Source organism: Chiloscyllium punctatum, chromosome 24 (genome assembly GCF_047496795.1).
Source record: "Chiloscyllium punctatum isolate Juve2018m chromosome 24, sChiPun1.3, whole genome shotgun sequence".
Taxonomy (NCBI): Eukaryota; Metazoa; Chordata; class Chondrichthyes; order Orectolobiformes; family Hemiscylliidae; genus Chiloscyllium; species Chiloscyllium punctatum.
Window position 1 is genome coordinate 57,492,973 of NC_092762.1, and position 22,731 is coordinate 57,515,703.

The 22,731-nt window shown below is 44.9% G+C and overlaps 3 protein-coding genes across 4 annotated transcripts in view; all 3 read right to left on the minus strand.

Annotated features, from left to right (window-relative positions):
- Positions 1–1,671: 1,671 nt before the first annotated feature.
- The window catches only part of LOC140494568 (mucosa-associated lymphoid tissue lymphoma translocation protein 1-like), a 50,358-nt gene continuing 29,298 nt past the window's right edge, over positions 1,672–22,731 (minus strand). For both annotated transcript variants that reach the window (XM_072593894.1, XM_072593893.1), the window contains exons 13-17: positions 14,859–14,986; positions 11,746–11,895; positions 10,388–10,545; positions 7,894–8,028; positions 1,672–3,639 (exon numbers count right to left, since the gene is read on the minus strand). In XM_072593894.1, coding sequence (XP_072449995.1) covers positions 3,220–3,639; positions 7,894–8,028; positions 10,388–10,545; positions 11,746–11,895; positions 14,859–14,986 — 991 coding nt within the window. In that variant the 3' untranslated portion in view covers positions 1,672–3,219. The remainder of the gene's footprint in view (positions 3,640–7,893; positions 8,029–10,387; positions 10,546–11,745; positions 11,896–14,858; positions 14,987–22,731) is intronic.
- On the minus strand, positions 15,112–16,975 carry LOC140494569 (uncharacterized). The gene is made up of 2 exons (XM_072593895.1): positions 16,466–16,975; positions 15,112–15,984 (listed from the first exon to the last, which is right to left on the minus strand). Exons 1-2 carry the CDS (start codon positions 16,973–16,975, stop codon positions 15,112–15,114), a joined length of 1,383 nt encoding a protein of 460 aa, XP_072449996.1.
- On the minus strand, positions 17,097–22,439 carry LOC140494845 (uncharacterized). Its single transcript, XM_072594522.1, has 2 exons — positions 19,770–22,439; positions 17,097–19,739 (listed from the first exon to the last, which is right to left on the minus strand). The coding sequence occupies exons 1-2, from the start codon at positions 22,437–22,439 to the stop codon at positions 17,097–17,099; spliced, it is 5,313 nt and encodes a 1,770-aa protein (XP_072450623.1).

Sequence of the window (22,731 nt, forward strand, 5' to 3'; positions counted from 1 at the left end):
GCTTGGTTCTGAAAACCAATCTCAGGTCATCCCACTGCACGATCCATGGTAAATTCTTATTTGCAGATGGCGATAGGCTCTCCTGAGCTGTCAGCTCCGTCTTGGCTATTTGGTAACTTTTCTGGGCTTAGCACATGTCACTCACTCCATAACGATAAGCTGACCCCGGTATTGAATCTAGCAGGGAGCACTGCACCTATCTATGCAAGCAGCTTATTGCTGTTGATCTCCTGTAAAACATACACTGGCCAAACATCAACGTGTACAGGGCTGAAGGATTGTAGCCACAGTCTACAACAAATTCCATATTATCTACTGTGAGAAGAACAAATAAGTGGGGCTTCCTGTGACAATTCTCCTGATAGAAGTTGGGAGGAACCTCATTTCAAAAAAGAATCATCATATATGTCATTAATTGCCCAATTCTTGCTACTAGTACGAGACAACTCAGATCCAGCCTTAGCTCACCTATTACTAAAACCCACATCCCGCGTTTGCTTATTCTACATTTGACAATTCCAGTGGCCTCCTATTTTTTTATCAAACATAAACTTGCACTCAACAAACATTTTGCCAGAAACGTCAATTTTCCTGCTCCTTGGATGCTGCCTAAACTGCTGTGCTTTTCCAGCACCACTCTAATCCAGAATCTGGTTTCCAGCATCTGCAGTCATTGTTTTTACCTGCTTGGAATTTAATTCAATCCAAATTTCATTCATCCATCATCCCTTTATTAGCTGAATTCATTGGCTCCATGTCTAACAATATCTCAATTGCAAATTCCTCACCCATGTTGAAAGTTCCCCACCTGGCATTGCCCTGTCCAATATGTGTGGCCTTCTCCAGCCTGAGAGATTCATTTCTGTACTCTTGCACATCCCTGACTTAAATCACCTCATATCAGTGGCTGTGTTTTCAGCTAACCTTGACCCTGAGCTTTGCAGTTCCTTCCCCAAACTCCTCCTCTCACCTTTAAATTTCCTCTTTACCAATTTTTTAACCATTCTTGGCTGTTTGTCCTGATTTCTTCTTTGGTAGCTTGGAATAAAAAACCGTCAAAAAATATTTGTCTTGCGATCACTCTTATTAAGCACACCCCAAAATGTTTCACTATGTTAATGGGCTATATCAATCTAACCTGTTGTTGGTATCAGTTGATATGACAACATACAGTCCGGATGGGACCATTCGCCACAGCAGATTCGCCGCTGCCGATTAGCCACTGCCCTTTCACCGCCAAGGATGCTTAGCCACTGCCCATTGGCCACTGAAAACGATTCGCCACCGCAAGTATTTGTAATTCATTTTTATATATAAACCAATAAAATTATATTTATTTTACCTCTTTTTTTTATCAATATGTAGAATGTAGTTGTATAAATAAAGGGGACTGAGAAGTGTGAAAGTACAGGTGGGAGGGAAAACAATCAGTACATATATATATTTCCAGCGGCGAATAGTCTCCAGAGGTCAAACGACCCCAGTGGAGAAACGCTGGTGACGAACCGGCAGTGGCTAATCATTGGCAGCAAATCTGCTGTGGCGAATCATCACCAACCCCGTACGGTCAGATTATTTCAGAAAATGTTATATTACAGAATTAGAATATCATGGAATTTGAATGAAAAACACAAGTATTTTTAATTAATTCTATTTCAATTATTTGTTTTGGCAAATGGTCCTTACACACAATACAAAAACTCCACAATATCAGAATTGCTGCACATTCAGATCAAGACTATTTGAAAGTAAATGTTATACTCAGTAACCATCACAACTTGAGTCCAATGGTACACTGGGTTACAAGAGAATATTCTGTCCACTCTTCTGATCATAGAACACAGAACATTATAGTGCAGTACAGGCCCTTCGGCCCTCGATGTTTCACCAACCTGTGAATCTAATCTAAAGCCCACCTAACCTACATAATTCTATTATCATCCATCTATTTATCCAATGACCATTTAAATGCCCTTAAAGTTGGTGAGTCCACTACTGTTGCAGGCAAGGCATTCCACACCCTTACCACTCTCTGAGTAAAGGACCTACCTCTGACATCTGTCCTATATCTATCACCCCTCAATTTAAAGCTAAATCCCCTCATGCTAGCCATCACCATCCAAGGAAAAAGGCTCTCACTGTCCATCATATCTAATCCTCTGATCATCTTGTATATCTCTACTAAGTCACCTCTTAACCTTCTTCTCTCTAATGAAAAACAGCTTCAAATCCCTCAGCCTTTCCTCATTAGACCTTGCCTCCATACCATCTTGGTCCAACTATGCCCTTCCCTCCTGGTCTTGGAGATTAGAGTCCCCAAGTACAGGTTCCACTGGCATAACCACCCAACCACTTAAAATTATTATCCTCTATGTGATAGCCCGGATAGAGAGTGCAGGAAGGTTATTGAATTGTACGCTGAATTATAATACAGTCCAAACCTATACTCATTTACCGTCCACAGACATATCCTTTCGACCAAGATCTCTTGATTGATATTGATTGTGAGTAAAAACTCTAACTGATTTCAGTTTTTCCTAAATCAGGGCTCAAAGATCAACTGTGCTGCCCCAACACTGCACTGGCAGAGATCAGCTAAATCAGTGTGAGCTGCAGATTAAATCTATTAAATGTGACAGACTCAGTAGTATAGTAAATAGTTGGGGCAGCAAAAGCAGAACTAGTCCCTTAAAGTCAACACACTTTAGAATGAAATCAAGGAAACTATTAGACCTAAGAGATGAAAAGGACACATATAAAATCCCTCAAAGGGTACAGAAGTTGCAGATCATTTTCTTTTTCATTGGCTGAGGTATTTGTCTTGGTCTTGACTGACATTTGAATCTGTGAGTCATGTGCTGGATTCAAGCAGTGCTTGTTGGTGTTCTGTTAGGATTACTCAACAATGCCATTGATAGTAATAGGACTATCCTTCCCTTTATATCCGACAGGTATGAAGCATTGCTGTCCTGTCCTGAGGAAAGAAAATAACAGGACACCTACAGGTTCATTGTCAGAAAGACTGGTTAAAACTGGAAATGGCAAAATACTAAGTACATAGTATACCGTCTCACAAGAAAACAAATGTTTGTATTCATTGTCTTTGAGTTCTACAATCAGTCTCTTGCCCTCACTAATTAATGTGTTAAAGTCTTTCTTTAATAAACTGGTACAAAGTTCTTCAATATTGTTCCTCTTGATGCTTGTGTGTCAACAAGATCAGTGCAAGGAATTCAGAGATTTAAATTGAGCAGTGATCTCCTCAATGGTCTCTTTGGTCATCAGCCCAGTAGCTTCCGCTGACAGTCGGCTCTGGTTCTGCTGCGCCCGGGTGGATTTCTTCCTGTAGCGATATAAACTACTGTAATCCTCAAGGTCATTTAAACTATTGCAGGAATGTAGAGAGGATGGTAACAGGGAGTGAGTGAGGTATGAGTCATGGATTAACAGCTGTGAAGGTTCACTTGCTGAGCTTTGCAATGATCCGTAAATTGAGATGTATTCATTCTGATGCTCTGATCCATGCAGGTTGAGTTTAGACACAAGAGGTTTTCCAATACTGACTACTTTCTTCTCCTCTATGGAATCCTCCATCTCTTTATACTGATATTGAAGGCAGATGGAAAAGCTCAGCTCTTTCTAAACAACAGGGAAGTAAAATTCAGAAAGTTATTAATTTATATGATTTTGTCCCTAGTTTACTCTGACTTGCTTGCCCCTGTGTCTTGTCAGGACTCAATCTCGCCCTCAATATGTATTCAAGTTGCCATTAACACTGTGTGCCTAGATGGTGAATGTCACTGGGCTAACCAGTCTGACAGGGTCATTGCCCACATACAGAGAAACAGGAGCAGGCTGAGCTTGTTCTGCCTTTAAATCAGATTATGGCTGATCTGTGATTTAACGCCATTTTGCCCTATATCCATAGCAATTCATATTTTTTGAATAAAAGTCTATCACACTCAATTTTAAAATTAGCATCATCTCCCAACTACAGAGAACTCCAACCTTTGCATGATTACTGGCTCCTGATTTCATTCCAGAAAGGTCCACTTCTGACTTTTAAGTTTCTGATCCATGACTCCCCAGCCGAAGGAAATATTTTTTCTCTATCAACCCTATCAGTTCCCCAAAACATCTGAAAATATTGTGTGATCGCTTTGCTGAGCACCTTTGGTCTGTACACAGTCAGGTCCCAGACCTTCCCGTGGCTTGCCACTTCCACACACAATCCTGCTCCCATGCCCACATGTCTGTCCTTGGCCTGCTGCAATGTTCCAGTGAAGCTCAACACAAACTGGAGGAACAGCATCTCATCTTCCGACTAGACACGTTACAGCCTGCCGGTCTTAACGTTGAATTCATCAACTTCAGATGATTATCCCATCTCGACCCCTCTGTTTTCATTCTGCTCTGTAATTTTATTTCATTTATTTTATTTATTTATCTTTTTTAAATATATTTTTCACTGTTCTGTACCTCTTATTTCTTGATTGTCTCTTCTTCTCTTGCACCCCACTCTCTCATTACCTTTTTCCTCTCCTCTTCCCCCATTGCTACCTTCCTCCCCTGTTTTCCATTTTGCCTCTACTTCACCTATCTGCTCTCCTCCCCCCTCCCCCCCCCCCCCCCCATATTTTGTCACATAGCACTGGCTTCAGCCTTGGTCATTCACAGCTCCTAATCTCCCGATAATCTCTCTATGCACTGTCATTATCACCTCTTTATTGCTACCTTTGCTTCTGGAGCCATGACTCACCTTCTCTCAGCCTCGTATAAATACCTCCCTATTTCTCCCTTTTTTAAGCTTTGATTAAGGGTCAGTTAGATTCAAAATGTCAGCTCTTTTCTCTCCTTACAGATGCTGTCAGACCTGCTGAGATTTTCCAGCATTTTCTCTTTTGACATCTGAGAATACATACTGCTAAGCCTTCAGTGAATATAACCTTAGTTTTTGTAATCTCTCACCATAAATTAACCCTTGGCACCATTCTCGTAAATTTATGCTGCAGTCCAGTCAAGATCAACATGTCCTTCCTAAATTGAGGTGACCAGATTTGAATATTACTTCAGGTGTGGTCTAGCCAGAACTCTGCGCAGCTATGATTTCTAAGCTCTTGTTTTCTAAGGACTCTAGATGTAAAGCCCAGCACTTCCTCAGAATTTTTGATTCGTCTTTGTACCTGCCCAAACATTTTAATAACTTGAATGTATGGACCCTAAGTTTTTTGGGGCTTTCATTGCTTTCAGAATTTTCACCATTTCGAATGCATTCTGTTCTACTCTGTTTGGATCCAAAGAGGAGTCCTTTTATTCCATCCAGGCCCCTCATAATTTTAGACACCTCAATCAAATTAAATTAATCTCCTCAGCCTCCTCTCTCCAAACAGAAAACATGCCCAGCCTTTCTACTCTTCCTCATGGCTAAAGTTCTCCAGCTCTGATAATGTCCTCATATATCTCCTCCAGTACAAGCACATCCTTCTGTGATCCAAACAGTGAGCTGTACTTTAGCTGTGACCGAACAAACACTTTAAACCTCGCAAACATCCCTGTTCTTATGTTCTATGACTTGGCTAATAAGTTAAAGTACCTTGTATGCCTTCTTAACTATTTCTTTTAATCTGTCCTAATACCTTTATGAAGGGGAAATCATGCCACATAAATTTATTATCGACCTTTGAGAAGATGACAATCAGGATTGATAAGGGGGAATCAATAGATGCATTATATTTGGATTTCCAAAAGGCATTCAATAAGATAATGCAAATTAGGCTACTTAACAAGATAAGAGCCCATGGTGTTGGAGGTAGCATATTAGCATTGCTAGAGGATTGGTTAACTAAAAGGTGATAGAGAGTTAGGATAAAGGAAACAATTTCAGAATGACATCCTGTAACTGATGGAATGCCACAGAGGTTAGTTCCAGGGCCACAATTGTTTGCAAAATATATGATGTACTTGGATGAGGGAAGTGAATGTACTATTGCTACGTTTGTTGACAACACATAAATAGACATAAAGACAAGAGGTGAGGATGACGCAGACTCGACAGAAGGATACAGACAAATTAAGTGATTGGACAAAATCTTGACAGGTAAATTATAATATGTGGAAATGTGAGGTTAAGTATTTTGGCAGGAAGAAAAGAAGAGTTGAATATTATTTAAAAGTGTAACGACAACAGACAGCTGCAGCACAGAGGAATTTGGGGTCCTAGTTTATGAATCACAAGAAGTTAGCATCCAAGTTCAGTGGATAATAGGCAAGATAAATATACTGTTGGCCCTTATTGCAAAGGGAGAAATATGAAAATAGTGAGGTCTTACTATACAGGGCACTAGTCATACTACACCTGGGATACTATGAACATTTTGGTTCCCTTATGTATGGAAAGATATACTAGCATTGGAGGCAGTGCTAAGGTTTACTGGGTTGATTTCAGTTTTGGTGGGATTTTCTTATGAGGAAAAGTTGAGTTTATTAGGCTTATACTCATTGGACTTTAGAAGAATGACCTTACCGAAATATACAAGATTCTTGGGTCGGAGTTGAGACGGGGGGGGTGCAGCAGTGGTGAGTGTTTTGAAAGGTCTCCTCACTGATTTCAGACAGAGATGAGGAGGATTTTTTTTCTCTTAGAGGGTAATGAATCTGTGGAATCCTTCATCACTGAGGACTATAGGGGCTGGGTCATTAAGTATTCTCAAGGCTGTTGTAGGCAGTATTTAACCAGTAAGGAAATTAAGCATTATGGGGATAAGGTAGGAAAGTAGAGTTGAGGATTATCAGATCAGCCACAATCTAACTAAATGGTGGAGCAGACTTGATGGGCCAAAAGGCCTACTTCAGCGACTAGGCCTTACAGTCTCTTTTGATTGAGCTTTATTTACCACTTTGTCCAACGGACCAATCAATTTATGTTTTCCTGAGGCCTGCACCTTTCTTCTTCTATCTAATGGACTGTGATGTTGAACTGGTAATAGTGTTCCTTTGTTTTTCTACCTTATAGTAAGAAGGATTGTAATGTTTAACTTTTTTTAAACTTTATTTTCCTTATTTTCATGCTTTGTATCTAAGATTCTGGACCTTTATACCTTTGTACATAAGACGGTGCCTTATGTGGTGACCTGCAAACTTTTCACTGTACTCATAAGTACATGTGACAATAAATCTAATTTAATTCAATTAATCACTTGACTAAACTGGGACTTTCTTCGTCCATACCGCACTGATGCATTTACTTATTGAGTCAATAGTGGGCAGCGGGCTGCAAAATTATTGGTTTTATGGTTAGCTAATGTATCAGCTTGGCCCCATTGATGGCAGTCTTGAGGCAGGAAGTCATGGGTTCACGACCCACTCAAGAATATAAAGTGCAGTCTAGCCTGGCATTACTGAAAGAGGGCTTAATTAAATATGTAAAGACAACAGACAGATGCAGCACAGAGGGATTTGGTGTCCTGGTGTGTGAATCACAAAAAGTTAGCATCCAAGTTGTGTGGATAATGGGGAAGGCAAATAGAATGTTGGTCTTTATTTCAAAGGGAGAAATATGAAAATGGGGAGGTCTTACTAAAACTATACAGGGCACTAATCATTTGGATGAGATATTAAACTGATATTCTGTCAGCTGTTTCAAGGTACATTAAATATACCATAGGACACAGGAGTGTCCTGCAAAGCAATATTTCCATCCTCCTCCCGTACATTCCCCAAACCGAAACAACTTAGTGAGTCAGGCCTGTCATTCTTTCTTTCTATTGCGACTCTGTATCAATGCTGCTTTGTTCATTGAGACAAGATAACGTGCAATACAATACAATGGGCCTTGCTGATGTTATATAAATGTACATTGGCTGTTTAGAAAGCGACAATGGAGTGATTGCTTACCCTTAGTTTCTGCAGGCTACTCAGCCTGGTGTACAGGCACTTATCTGGATAGTCAAAGTTCTTGATGGTGAAGAGGATGCTGCCTGTTTCCTCAGGGCATTCTTTGTTTGTGTGTTTGAGATCTACGTCCAAGTCCTACAATTCAAATAGTTCAAAAGGAAAATCATTTAGAGCAACAGCACTTTGCCTTTAAATGGGATCATCCCATTAATGTAGCATCAAAACATAGAAATGGCAACATTTCAGATTTGCTATTTATTGCATTTTACTCCCATCATTCTTCTGACAGTGCTGACTCTTTTACTGAGGTACAGTTAATCTGTAACTCTGTTACTTCATGGCTAATCCTCAGGACCTCAGGCACTATATTTTACTGTCAATGGGATCAATGGATAGCAAAGAGGGGCAGAAACTCAGTCACATATTTTCTCTGTCTAATCCAAAAGCATTGAAATCAACAATAATCTCAGTCTGCTCCAACGGAGCAGCTACCTCAGCATAGACTATGGATCAACCCTGAACGTGGTTATCTGTGCAGCCAGGAACTATGTACCTGTTAGGATCCTGGGAGAATGAGGAAAGTACAAGCTTCCTAAAAAAGACAGGGACTGAGGGCAAATTTTCAGACTGGTAATTGTCTTTAGTCCCTCTGTACTCTGGTTCATCTCTCAGTAGCACCAAGGTAAAAAGAGGTAAAGGTCACCTCTAAATAATTATTATAGTAATTGTGCACACCTGAAAGTTGGATGCATAAGTTGTCACAAACTGTGAATACGACATGATCATTCTGGGTATGGAAACCTACCTCCTCACCAATATTGGAGTAACGTCCATTCTCCAAATCACCCATAACCAACAACAAAATATTTGATTTGAGCTGCCTCTTAATTCCTTCCACAGAACTGAAGCCCCCAAACTTCAAAGACACAAGTATAATGTGAAAAGGGATCATTGTCTACTGACCCTGGATGCACCCCGTCCATGTTGTACTTACAATCCACAAGTTCAGCATCAATGCAAAGTTTTGTTCCAGTGCTAATCTTGGAGCTTGCACTGGGTTTGAAAGGTGCTGGGAAAACACAGCAGGCCAGGCAGCATCCGAGGAGCAGGAGAATTGACGTTTTGGGCATAAGCCCTTCTTCAGGAATGAGGCTGGTGTGCCAAGCGGGCTGAGATAAAAGGTAGGGGGGGAGGCAATTTGGGGGAGGGGTGCTGGGAATACGATAGGTGGAAGGAGGTGAGGGTGAGGGTGATAGGCCGGAGAGGGGGTGGGGGCGGAAAGGTCGGGAAAAAGATTGCAGGTCAAGAGGGCGGTGCTGAATCCAGGAGTTGGGACTGAGATAAGGTGGGGGGAGGGGAAATGAGGAAGCTGGAGAAATCTACATTCATCCCATGTGGTTGGAGGGTTCCTAGGTGGAAGGTGAGGCACTCTTCCTCCAGCCGTCGTGTGGTCAGGGTCTGGCGATGGATGAGGCCAAGAACTTGCATGTCCTTGGCAGAGTGGGAGGGGGAATTAAAGTGTTCAGCCATGGGGCAGTTGGTTTGGTTGGTGCGGGTGTCCCTGAAATGTTCCGCAAGTAGGCGGCCTGTCTCCCCAACGTAGAGGAGGCCACATCGGGTGCAGCGGATGCAGTAAATGATGTGTGTGGAGGTGCAGGTGAGTTTGCGACGGATACGGAAGGATCCATTGGGGCCTTGGAGGGAGGTGAGGGGGGAGGTGTGGACGCAAGTTTTGCACCTCCGGGTGCCGGGAGTGGAGGTTGGGTTGGTGGGGGGTGTGGATCTGACGAGGGAGTCACGGAGGGAGTGGTCTCTCCGGAATGCTGATAGGGGTGGGTAGGGAAATATATCCCCGGTGGTGGGGTCTGTTTGGAGGTGACGGAAATGACGGAGGATGAAAGGATGTATCTGAAGGTTGGTGGGGTGGAAGGTGAGGTCCAGTGGGGTTCTGTCCTGGTGGCGATTGGAGGGGCGGGGTTCAAGAGCGGAGGTGTGGGAAGTGGAAGAGATGCGGTGGAGAGCATCATCGACCATGTCGGAGGGGAAATTGCGGTCTTTGATTTTAGCTCTTCACCTTTCCCAAATTCCCTCCCCCCTACCTTTTATCTCAGCCCACTTGGCACACCAGCCTCATTCCTGAAGAAGGGCTTATGCCCGAAACGTCAATTTTCCTGCTCCTCGGATGCTGCCTGGCCTGCTGTGTTTTTCCAGCAACACATTTTTCAACTCTGGTCTCCAGCATCTGCAGTCTTCACTTTCTCCTGATTTTGAAAGGCTAAACTAACTGAAGAAAAATGGAACAAGACTCCCTGCTACTCGAGTCTGACTCTGCTTCATTCTAATACCAGGTCAGAACCTAGTGTTAGATTTAGGTCACATTTACATTATTATTGGCTCATCAGTAAGAAACAAAATCATTTCACACTAAAAGAGTAATTGCATTGTGAATGACCTCATAAAACAGTGCTGTGGAGTGTCCTGTAAAGTTCCTTACCTCTGAAAAATCAGCCAATCGAGCTTCACATTTAGTGATGTCCTTCTGAGTTTGCTCTATTCTGGTATAAATAATCATAATGTTTGAAAATTCAGCTGCAAATCCCAGACGAACTGTGACTCCACATTCAAAATGCACATACCTGCTCTCAGGAAGAGCTGGAAAGAGCAGAACGATAGCATAATGAACATTCTGATCTCATTTAGATGACATTATTTCTCCTAAATCCTCAACCTCACCCCTTGATATCTCCCTTTGGCATTGAGACTTATTGTAATGACATCACATACATCCAACTCTTCACCTTTCCCAAACTGAGCATCTGAGGACAGGATATTGGGGAATAAATGCTTCTTGATAGTACTGTCAACAACACCTTCCATTATTCTGAAGATGTTTAAGAGTAGGTTTGTGGGGCAGTAACTGGATTTGTCCTGCTGGGCAATGGACATACCTGAGCAATGTCCCACATTGTCAGGTCGATACTAGAGCTACAGTAGTGCTGATACAGGATGGCTGGAGGTGCAGCAATATCTGGAGCACAGGTCGAGAGCAAAACAGCTGAAATGTTCTTAGTGCTTGTTGTGGTTCTGTTCGCCGAGCTGGGAATTTGTGTTGCAGACGTTTCGTCCCCTGTCTAGGTGACATCCTCAGTGCTTGGGAGCCTCCTGTGAAGCGCTTCTGTGATGTTTCCTCCTCCACTATAAATGCCGGAGGATACATCACAGAAGCGCTTCACAGGAGGCTCCCAAGCACTGAGGATGTCACCTAGACAGGGGACGAAACGTCTGCAACACAAATTCCCAGCTCGGCGAACAGAACCACAACAACGAGCACCCGAGCTACAAATCTTCTCACAAACTTTGGCCAGTCATCTTACTGCAGCTGGATGACATTTAATTTCAAGTCAACTAGGTGTCTTAAGGGCTTTTTTGTGGAGCAGTGGTAGTGTCCCAACCCCTGGACCGGGAAGTCCAGGTTCTAGTCCCACATGCTCCAGAGGTGTGTAATAACTTCTCCCAAAAGGTTGATTAGAAAAATAGGTCAAATAGGTGTCTTTGTCGCTGGAGACATCTGGAGGGAGACTGGGATAGATCACCCACTCAGCACTACTGGCTGAAGATAGCTGTAAAATTCTCAGCCTTGCTGGATTAGACCACAAGTGAGGATAGGAATGTTCATGGAGCCTCCAATGCCTGTAATTAATTAACTGACTATGGCCATTCTTGATTGGCAGGACATTGAGCTTGGATCTGACCCATTGATTGTGTAGTTATTTACTCATCGATTGTATCCTGTGTACAGAAGCACATGCAACACAAAATGGAGCATTAACAGGAGTAAACACTCTTTCATACCATGAGCTTTGGCCCACTGCAGGTTCCTCGCTGAATATGCGTCCTGATGTTTGGGTGGTTTAATAAGATCTCTCAATGACCGTCTCTCTGACAGACTGCTGCGGATCTCCAATGCTTGTCTCCCCTTTGTAAGTTCACACTTCCCCATATCTGAAATCACACAGAGGAAAAGCGATTAATTGGGAAGTAAAAAACTATGAGGTAAACAGATACAGTGAATAGGAAGTACTGTTTATTATTGCACATAGGTTTAAAGTAATTGATAGAAGGATTAGAGGGGATTTGAGAAGTTTTTTTACTCCATCAGGAAATGGGGTCAGGAATTCATTGCTTGTTAGGTAGGGTGAGGCCAAAACACTCGTCACATTTAAAAGTACTTAGGTATGCACTTGAAATGCTGTAACCTACAATGCTCTGCACAAGGTAGAAAGTGGAATTAGCTGAATGGCTCTCTTTCACCTAGCATAAAATGATGGGCCGAATGGTCTCTTCCTATACTGTAAATTTTTTATGGTTTTCTAAATACATACACAAAAGTTCCAAAGCAGGTAAAGGTCATTGGTCTAATGGTACTGTGTTAGATTTTGCTTTTTCTGCGGCCAGACAATTTGAATCAAATTTTCCACTCTGCTCTCAAGAGTTCATCATCCTCTTTATTGTCTCCTAGCTACTATCTAACAGTACCTATCTAATCTCATCTTGAATACTGACATAATATGGTGGAGGGATACTAGAAGAGAGTCATGATGCCAAATGCTGCATATAGGTCAAGAAAAGAGAAACATCAGTTAGGATGTCATTTGGGACTTACATAAGAACGTTCAGTAAATGCTAAACACAGTAATCTCTCATTCATACATAAGACCAGGTCTCTGTGACCATTACCTTTAGTCTGTCTACAAGTTTTCTCAGCTTTTGATGAAAGTTACCTGATCTATCCTCTCAAGTGAGTCATTTTGCACTGAGGGGCACTAAACTTCTGCATGTGTTCTGTTATATCACACCAAGAAAATCAGTTTCAAGACTAGGATGTAGAAGATAAAATCAATAAAAACAAAAGAAAAACCAAAATGAGGAAACATGTCTTGTTTAAAGTAGGGGAGAAAATTATCAATATTTGAGGGGAATGAGTGTAAATTGAAGTTAAACTGAACAATTACCAGAGGAACAAAAACAGCAATTGCTGGAGAAACTCAGGACGTCTGGAAGCATCAGTGAAGAGAAAGAAGATCACTCAATTTCCAAAGTCAACTCTTCTTTCTCTCCACAGATGTTACCAGATCTACTGAGTTTCTCCAGCAATTTGTTTTTCTTTCAGATCTTTAGTTCTTTGTTTTAAATTACCAGAGAAATACAGGATTATATGAAAATGAGCAGAATGGGAATTATTTCAAGTAGAAACTGATGGCAAGAGTAGATTAGATTTCCTACAGTGTGGAAACAGGCCTTTCGGCCCAACAAGTCCACACCGACCCTCTGAAGAGTAACCCACCCAGACCTGTACATCTTTATGATTGTGGGAGGCAACCAGAAGAAACCCATACAGACACAGGGAGAATGTGCAAACTCCACACAGGTGGGAATTGAACCCAGGTCCCTGGCACTGTGAGGTGGCAGTGCTTACCACCGAGCCACCGTCTCACCCTGGAGAAAGAGCTTTCTCTTTGGATCATGAAGATGTAGGCTTGAAGTCTAGGCTGGGGGGCACGAAAGAAGATAATGCAGGATACTGCCAGACCTTCTCAGTGTCTCCCGCACTTTCTGTTCTAATTTCACACCTCCAGCATCTCCAGTAATGTGCTTTTATTTTACTCAAATCCTCATGCAGAGAGGTAGCAACTGACATTACTTATAGAGACTCAAAACAGATGAGAAATTCAACCTTAAAGATATTGTAATGGGGAAACAGAGGATGAGGTGGGCAGGTTAACCAGAGTAAGTGAAACAGTGAAGCTTCCCAAATAAAGCAGCATTGCTGCAAAGACAGGGAAAAGGCATGTCATGGGCACTTCCTATTAAAATGGGAAGAGTAGTAATATGATTTTTTAATAAACTTGATTTTGGAAGAAAAAAATCATTTACTAGTTTAAAGATTCAAAACACAAAAGCTCTGCTGAATATTTAAATGGACCACACCTGCTGCTGAAGTATAAGCAGCAGGAAGCAAGCCCCAAGTGAAGAAGGATGAGAAGTGACTTGATAGAGGTTTACAAGACCATGAGAGGCATAGATACAGTGAATAGTTAGAAACTAGGGTAAAAATGGCTATCACAGGGGAGCATAATTTTAAGGTGATTGGAGGAAGGTTGAGTTGAGATGTCAGAGGTCGGTTCTTTACACAGTGTGTGGGTGCAAGGAATTCACTGCCAGCGGTGGTAGTAGAGTCAGAGACATTAGGGACAGTTAAGCGACTCTTGGACAGGCACACAGATGATAGTACAATGTAGGGTATTTAGCTTAGTTTGATCTTAGAGTAGGATAAAAGGTCTGCACAAATCGGGGGCTGAAGGGCCTGTACTGTGCTGCATTGTTCTAGGTTCTATAAGTGCACTCCAAATTAATATCAATCATTTGAACAAGACACAGAGCCTGTATGTGTAAAACTGTACCCGGGCACAGGAGGGCACTTGTGGAGGACGGCATGGATACCACAATTCTGGAAGAAACTGCTTCTCCTTCACTACATCAGTGTCCACAGGGACACTCCAGAATCACCTCGTGAATCCTCAAAAACCCTTTCCTTTTTGCGTGGATAGGTCAAATCTAATTCAAAATCCAATTGGAAAATAAGGTCAGTAATGTTTATTATTCCCTCCCAAACAAACACCAATAATGGGCACAACATCCAGTATCAGAATAACAGACAGACAGATTGTCTGACCCAGGCCAACCGGGAGGTGAGATATAACAATCTGGATAAGTACAGTGTGATCATGAAGGACAATTAAACATAATAGTAAAAGCAATGGAGGAACTTTGGGAGTCTGCAGGGTGGTGAGGAGGGAGTGAACTGACAACCTATTTAAACATATCCTGCTCGGTGTGGCTCAGTATCTGGCTGAACTTTGTCCTAATTACTGGGTGATTTAAACTTTGTGTAAATTCAGACTCACCTTCTGCAACTTTATCCAGCAGGACCGTGATTTTTTCATCCTCCAATAAACGCCTTTTCAGGAAGTTGATGAAAATCCCATTGGTGAGCTCACTTTGGCTGATTTCATATGCTTCTGCATCAGGACAACTGGAAAAGTTCATCAAGTACACGGCCACAGATCATCAACAATCTCAAATAATGAACAATTCCACAGACTTCTCATACAGAATGAGAATGAGAAAATATGCGGATTCAGGTCTGATTGACGCAAATCACAAGTCTCCATCACTGGTGGTGCCCATTAATTGTCCTGGTGTCAGGAACAGAAACACCACCTGTCCTAATGTCTGAGATAGAAACACCACCTGTCCTAATGTCTGAGATAGAAACGCCACCTGTCCTGGTGTCTGAGATAGAAACTCCACCTGTCCTGGTGTCTGAGATAGAAACACCACCTGCACTGGTGTCTGAGATAGAAACACCACCTGCCCTGGTGTCTGAGATAGAAACACCACCTGTCCTGGTGTCTCAGACAGAAACACCACCTGCCCTGGTGTCTGAGATAAAAACACCACCTGTCCTGGTGTCTGAGATAGAAACACCACCTGTCCTGGTGTCTGAGATAGAAACACCACCTGCACTGGTGTCTGAGATAGAAACTCCACCTGTCCTGGTGTCTGAGATAGAAACACCACCTGCACTGGTGTCTGAGATAGAAACACCACCTGCCCTGGTGTCTGAGATAGAAACACCACCTGTCCTGGTGTCTGAGATAGAAACACCACCTGTCCTGGTGTCTGAGATAGAAACACCACCTGCACTGGTGTCTGAGATAGAAACTCCACCCGTCCTGGTGTCTGAGATAGAAACAACACCTGTCCTGGTGTCTCAGATAGAAACACCATGTGCCCTGGTGTCTGAGATAGAAACACCATCTGTCCTGGTGTCTGAGATAGAAACACCACTTGTCCAGGTGTCCGAGATAGAAACACCACCTGTCGTGGTGTCCAAGATGGAAACACCACCTGTCCTGGTGTCTGTGAGAGAAACACCAAGTGCCCTGGTGTCTGAGATAGAAACACCACCTGCCCTGGTGTCTCAGATAGAAACACCACCTGCCCTGGGGTCTGAGATAGAAACACCACCTGCCCTGGTGTCTCAGATACAAACACCACCTGTCCTGGTGTCTGAGATAGAAACACCACTTGGCCTGGTGTCTGAGAGAGAAACACCACTTGGCCTGGTGTCTGAGACAGAAAGACCACCTGTCCTGGTGTCCGAGATGGAAAAACCACCTGTCCTGGTGTCTGAGATAGAAACACCACCTGCCCTGGTGTCTTGAGACAGAAACACCACCGGTCCACGTGTCCGAGATAGAAACACCACCTGTCCTAGTGTCTGAGATAGAAACAAAACTTGCCCTGTTGTCTGAGACTGAAACACCACTTGCCCTAGTGTCTGAAATAGAAACACCATGTGCCCTGGTGTCTGAGATAGAAACACCACCTGTCCTCGTGTCTGAGATAGAAACACCACCTGTCCTCGTGTCTGAGATAGAAACACAACCTGCCCTGGTGTCTGAGATAGAAACATCACTTGCCCTGGTATCTCAGACAGAAACACCACCTGCCCTGGTGTCTGAGATAGAAACACCACTTGCACTGGTGTCTGAGAGAGAAACACCAAGTGCCCTGGTGTCTGAGATAGAAACACCACCTGTCCTGGTGTCTCAGATAGAAACACCACCTGCCCTGGTGTCTGAGAGAGAAACACCAAGTGCCCTGGTGTCTCAGATAGAAACACCACCTGCCCTGGTGTCTGAGACAGAAACACCGCCTGCCCTGGTGTCTGAGATAGAAACACCACTTGCCCTGGTGTCTCAGATAGAAACACCACCAGTCCTGGTGTCTCAGATAGAAACACCACCTGCCCTGGTGTCTCAGATAGATACACCACCTGTCCTGGTGTCTCAGATAGAAACACCACCTGCCCTGGTGTCTGAGAGAGAAACACCAAGTGCCCTGGTGTCTGAGATAGAAACACCACCTGCCCTGGTGTCTGAGATAGAAACACCACCTGCCCTGGCATCTCAGATAGAAACACCACCTGCCCTGGTGTCTGAGATAGAAACACCATCTGTCCTGGTGTCTCAGATAGAAACACCACCTGCCCTGGTGTCCGAGATAGAAATACCACCTGTCCTGGTGTCTGAGACAGAAACACTACCTGTCCTGGTGTCTGAGATAGAAAATACCACTCATCCTGGTGTCTGAGAAAGAAATACCACTTGCCCTGGTGTCTGAGATAGAAACACCACTGCCCCAGGAGTCTGATATAGAAACACCACTTGCCCTGGTGTCTGACATAGAAACACCACCCGTACTGGTGTCTGAGTTAGAAACACCACTTGCCCTGGTGTCTGAGTTAGAAATACCACATGCCCTGGTGTCTGACATAGAAACACCATCTGTACTGGTGTCTCAGATAGAAACACCACCTGTCCTGGTGTCTGAGTTAGAAACACCACCTGTCCTGGTGTCTGAGACAGAAACACCACCAGCCCTGGTGTCTGAGATAGAAACACCACCTGTCCTGGTGTCTGAGATAGAAACACCACCTGCCCTGGTGTCTGAAATAGAAATACCACATGCCCTGGTGTCTGACATAGAAACACCATCTGTACTGGTGTCTCAGATAGAAACACCACCTGTCCTGGTGTCTGAGTTAGAAACACCACCTGTCCTGGTGTCTGAGACAGAAACACCACCAGCCCTGGTGTCTGAGATAGAAACACCACCTGCCCTGGTGTCAGAGATAGAAACACCAACTGTCCTGGTGTCTGAGATAGAAACACCACCAGTCCTGGTGTCTGAGATAGAAACACCACCTGCCCTGGTGTCTGAGATAGAAACACCACCTGTCCTGGTGTCTGAGACAGAAACACCACCTGTCCTGGTGTCTGAAATAGAAACACCACCTGCCCTGGTGTCTGAGATAGAAACACCACCTGTCCTGGTGTCTGAGACAGAAACACCACTTGCCCTGGTGTCTGAGATAGACACCCTGGTGTCTGAGATAGAAATACCACTTGCCCTGGTGTCTGAGATAGAAACACCACTGCCCCAGGAGTCTGATATAGAAACACCACTTGCCCTGGTGTCTGACATAGAAACACCACCCGTACTGGTGTCTGAGATAGACACCCTGGTGTCTGAGTTAGAAACACCACCTGTCCTGGTGTCTGAGTTAGAAACACCACACATCCTTGTGTCTGAGATAGAAACACCACCTGTCCTGGTGTCTGAGTTAGAAACACCACCTGTCCTGGTGTCTGAGATAGAAACACCACCTGTCCTGGTGTCTGAGTTAGAAACACCACACATCCTTGTGTCTGAGATAGAAACACCACCTGTCCTGGTGTCTGTGATAGAAACACCACCTGTCCTGGTGTCTGAGATAGAAACACCACCTGTCCTGGTGTCTGAGTTAGAAACACCACCTGTCCTGGTGTCTGAGTTAGAAATACCACATGCCCTGGTGTCTGACATAGAAACACCATCTGTACTGGTGTCTCAGATAGAAACACCACCTGTCCTGGTGTCTGAGATAGAAACACCACCTGTCCTGGTGTCTGAGACAGAAACACCACCAGCCCTGGTGTCTGAGATAGAAACACCACCTGCCCTGGTGTCAGAGATAGAAACACCACCTGTCCTGGTGTCTGAGATAGAAACACCACCAGTCCTGGTGTCTGATATAGAAACACCACCTGCCCTGGTGTCTGAGATAGAAACACCACCTGTCCTGGTGTCTGAGACAGAAACACCACCTGCCCTGGTGTCTGAAATAGAAATACCACATGCCCTGGTGTCTGACATAGAAACACCATCTGTACTGGTGTCTCAGATAGAAACACCACCTGTCCTGGTGTCTGAGTTAGAAACACCACCTGTCCTGGTGTCTGAGACAGAAACACCACCAGCCCTGGTGTCTGAGATAGAAACACCACCTGCCCTGGTGTCAGAGATAGAAACACCACCTGTCCTGGTGCCTGAGATAGAAACACCACCTGCCCTGGTGTCTGAGATAGAAACACCACCTGTCCTGGTGTCTGTGATAGAAACGCCACCTGTCCTGGTGTCTGTGATAGATTCACCATCTGTACTGGTGTCTCAGATAGAAACACCACCTGTCCTGGTGTCTGAGTTAGAAACACCACCTGTCCTGGTGTCTGAGACAGAAACATCACTTCCCCTGATGTCTGAGATAGAAACACCACCTGTCCTGGTGTCTGTGATAGAAACGCCACCTGTCCTGGTGTCTGAGACAGAAACACCACTTGCCCTGGTGTCTGAGATAGACACCCTGGTGTCTGAGTTAGAAACACCACCTGTCCTGGTGTCTGAGTTAGAAACACCACACATCCTGGTGTCTGAGATAGAAACACCACACATCCTGGTGTCTGAGATAGAAACACCACTTGCCCTGGTGTCTGAGATAGAAACACCACCTGTCCTGGTGTCTGAGACAGAAACATCACTTCCCCTGATGTCTGAGATAGAAACACCTCCTGTCCTGGTGTCTGTGATAGAAACGCCACCTGTCCTGGTGTCTGTGATAGATTCACCATCTGTCCTGGTGTCTGAGATAGAAACACCACTTGCCCTGGTGTCTGAGACAGAAACATCACTTCCCCTGATGTCTGAGATAGAAACACCACCTGTCCTGGTGTCAGAGATAGAAACACCACCTGCCCTGGTGTCTGAGACAGAAACACCACCTGTCCTGGAGTCTGTGATAGAAACACCACCTGTCCAGGTGTCTGTGATAGAAACGCCACCTGTCCTGGTGTCTGTGATAGAAACACCACCTGTCCTGGTGTCTGAGATAGAAACACCACCTGTCCAGGTGTCTGTGATAGAAACGCCACCTGTCCTCGTGTCTGAGGTAGAAACACCACCTGCCCTGGTGTCTGAGATAGAAACACCACCTGTCCTGGTGTCTGAGACAGAAACACCACCTGCCCTGGTGTCTGAAATAGAAATACCACATGCCCTGGTGTCTGACATAGAAACACCATCTGTACTGGTGTCTCAGATAGAAACACCACCTGTCCTGGTGTCTGAGTTAGAAACACCACCTGTCCTGGTGTCTGAGACAGAAACACCACCAGCCCTGGTGTCTGAGATAGAAACACCACCTGCCCTGGTGTCTGATATAGAAACACCACCTGTCCTGGTGTCTGAGATAGAAACACCACCTGTCCTGGTGTCTGAGATAGAAACACCACCAGTCCTGGTGTCTGAGATAGAAACACCACCTGCCCTGGTGTCTGAGATAGAAACACCACCTGTCCTGGTGTCTGAGACAGAAACACCACCTGCCCTGGTGTCTGAGTTAGAAACACCACCTGCCCTGGTGTCTGAGTTAGAAACACCACCTGTCCTGGTGTCTGAGACAGAAACACCACCTGTCCTGGTGTCAGAGACAGAAACACCACTTGCCCTGGTGTCTGAGACAGAAACATCACTTCCCCTGATGTCTGAGATAGAAACACCTCCTGTCCTGGTGTCTGTGATAGAAACGCCACCTGTCCTGGTGTCTCAGATAGAAACACCACCTGCCCTGATGTCTCAGATAGAAACACCACCTGCCCTGGTGTCTGAGATAGAAACACCACCTGCCCTGGTGTCCAAGATAGAAACACCACCTGTCCTAGTGTCTGAGACAGAAACACTACCTGTCCTAGTGTCTGAGAGAGAAACACCACTTGCCCTGGTGTCTGAGATAGAAACACCACCCGTCCTGGTGTCTGAGATAGAAACACCACACATCCTGGTGTCTGAGATAGAAACACCACTTGCCCTGGTGTCTGAGATAGAAACACCACCTGTCCTGGTGTCTGAGATAGAAACACCACTTGCCCTGGTGTCTGAGATAGAAACACCACCTGTCCTGGTGTCTGAGACAGAAACATCACTTCCCCTGATGTCTGAGATAGAAACACCACCTGTCCTGGTGTCTGTGATAGAAACGCCACCTGTCCTGGTGTCTGAGATAGAAACACCACTTGCCCTGGTGTCTGAGATAGAAACACCACCTGTCCTGGTGTCTGTGATAGAAACGCCACCTGTCCTGGTGTCTGAGATAGAAACACCACTTGCCCTGGTGTCTGAGATAGAAACACCACCTGTCCTGGTGTCTGAGACAGAAACATCACTTCCCCTGATGTCTGAGATAGAAACACCACCTGTCCTGGTGTCTGTGATAGAAACGCCACCTGTCCTGGTGTCTGAGATAGAAACACCACCTGTCCTGGTGTCTGAGGTAGAAACACCACCTGTCCTGGTGTCAGAGATAGAAACACCACCTGCACTGGTGTCTGAGACAGAAACACCACCTGTCCTGGTGTCTGAGACAGAAACACCACCAGTCCTGGTGTCTGAGGTAGAAACACCACCTGCCCTGGTGTCTGAGGTAGAAACACCACCTGCCCTGGTGTCTGAGACAGAAACACCACCTGTCCTGGTGTCAGAGATAGAAACACCACCTGCACTGGTGTCTGAGACAGAAACACCACCAGTCCTGGTGTCTGAGACAGAAACACCACCTGCCCTGGTGTCAGAGATAGAAACACCACCTGTCCTGGTGTCTGTGATAGAAACGCCACCTGTCCTGGTGTCTGAGGTAGAAACACCACCTGCCCTGGTGTCTGAGATAGAAACACCACCTGTCCTCGTGTCTGAGGTAGAAACACCACCTGCCCTGGTGTCTGAGATAGAAACACCACCTGTCCTGGTGTCAGAGATAGAAACACCACCTGCCCTGGTGTCTGAGACAGAAACACCACCTGTCCTGGTGTCTGTGATAGAAACACCACCTGTCCTGGTGTCTGTGATAGAAACGCCACCTGTCCTGGTGTCTGTGATAGAAACGCCACCTGTCCTGGTGTCTGAGATAGAAACACCACCTGTCCTCGTGTCTGAGGTAGAAACACCACCTGCCCTGGTGTCTGAGATAGAAACACCACCTGTCCTGGTGTCAGAGATAGAAACACCACCTGCCCTGGTGTCTGAGACAGAAACACCACCTGTCCTGGTGTCAGAGATAGAAACACCACCTGTCCTGGTGTCTGAGACAGAAACACCACTTGCCCTGGTGTCTGAGATAGAAACACCACCTGTCCTGGTGTCAGAGATAGAAACACCACTTGCCCTGGTGTCTGAGACAGAAACACCACCTGCCCTGGTGTCTGAGATAGAAACACCACCTGCCATGGTGTCTGAGATAGAAACACCACCTGTCCTGGTGTCTCAGATAGAAAGTCCACTTGTCCTGGTGTCTGAGATAGAAACACCATGTGCCCTGGTGTCTGAGATAGAATCACCACCTGTCCTGGTGTCAGAGATAGAAACACCACTTGCCCTGGTGTCTGAGACAGAAACACCACCTGCCCTGGTGTCTGAGATAGAAACACCACCTGCCCTGGTGTCTGAGATAGAAACACCACCTGCCATGGTGTCTGAGATAGAAACACCACCTGTACTGGTGTCTCAGATAGAAAGTCCACTTGTCCTGGTGTCTGAGATAGAAACACCATGTTTCTGGTGTCTGAGATAGAATCACCACCTGTCCTGGTGTCTGAGATAGAAACACCACTTGCACTGGTATCTCAGATAGAAACACCACCTCCAACTGGTGTCTGAGATAGATGACCATATGCACTAGTGACTGAAACAGGACGACCAGCTTCCATGTCATCTGGGATAGCGCCATCATCAGCACTGGTGTTGGTGATAGGTCCACCTCATGCACGCAAAATTGGACTACCACCTGATCTGGCGCCTGGGTTAGGGTTACTATCCGCACTGCTGTGCAAGATAGGACCACCG

Bases quoted from the DNA above. Each gene is read 5' to 3' on its own strand.
- LOC140494569 (XM_072593895.1), bottom strand. From the start codon at position 16,975: ATGGTGTTTCTATCTCAGACACCAGGGCAGGTGGTGTTTCTATCTGAG. The intron at 15,985-16,465 runs GTGGTGTTTCTG...ACACCAGGGCAG, and splicing joins TATCTCAGACACCAGGGCAG to GTGGTGTTTCTATCTCAGAC.
- LOC140494845 (XM_072594522.1), bottom strand. From the start codon at position 22,439: ATGGTGTTTCTATCTCAGACACCAGGACAAGTGGACTTTCTATCTGAG. The intron at 19,740-19,769 runs GTGGCGTTTCTA...ACACCTGGACAG, and splicing joins TACCTCAGACACGAGGACAG to GTGGTGTTTCTATCTCAGAC.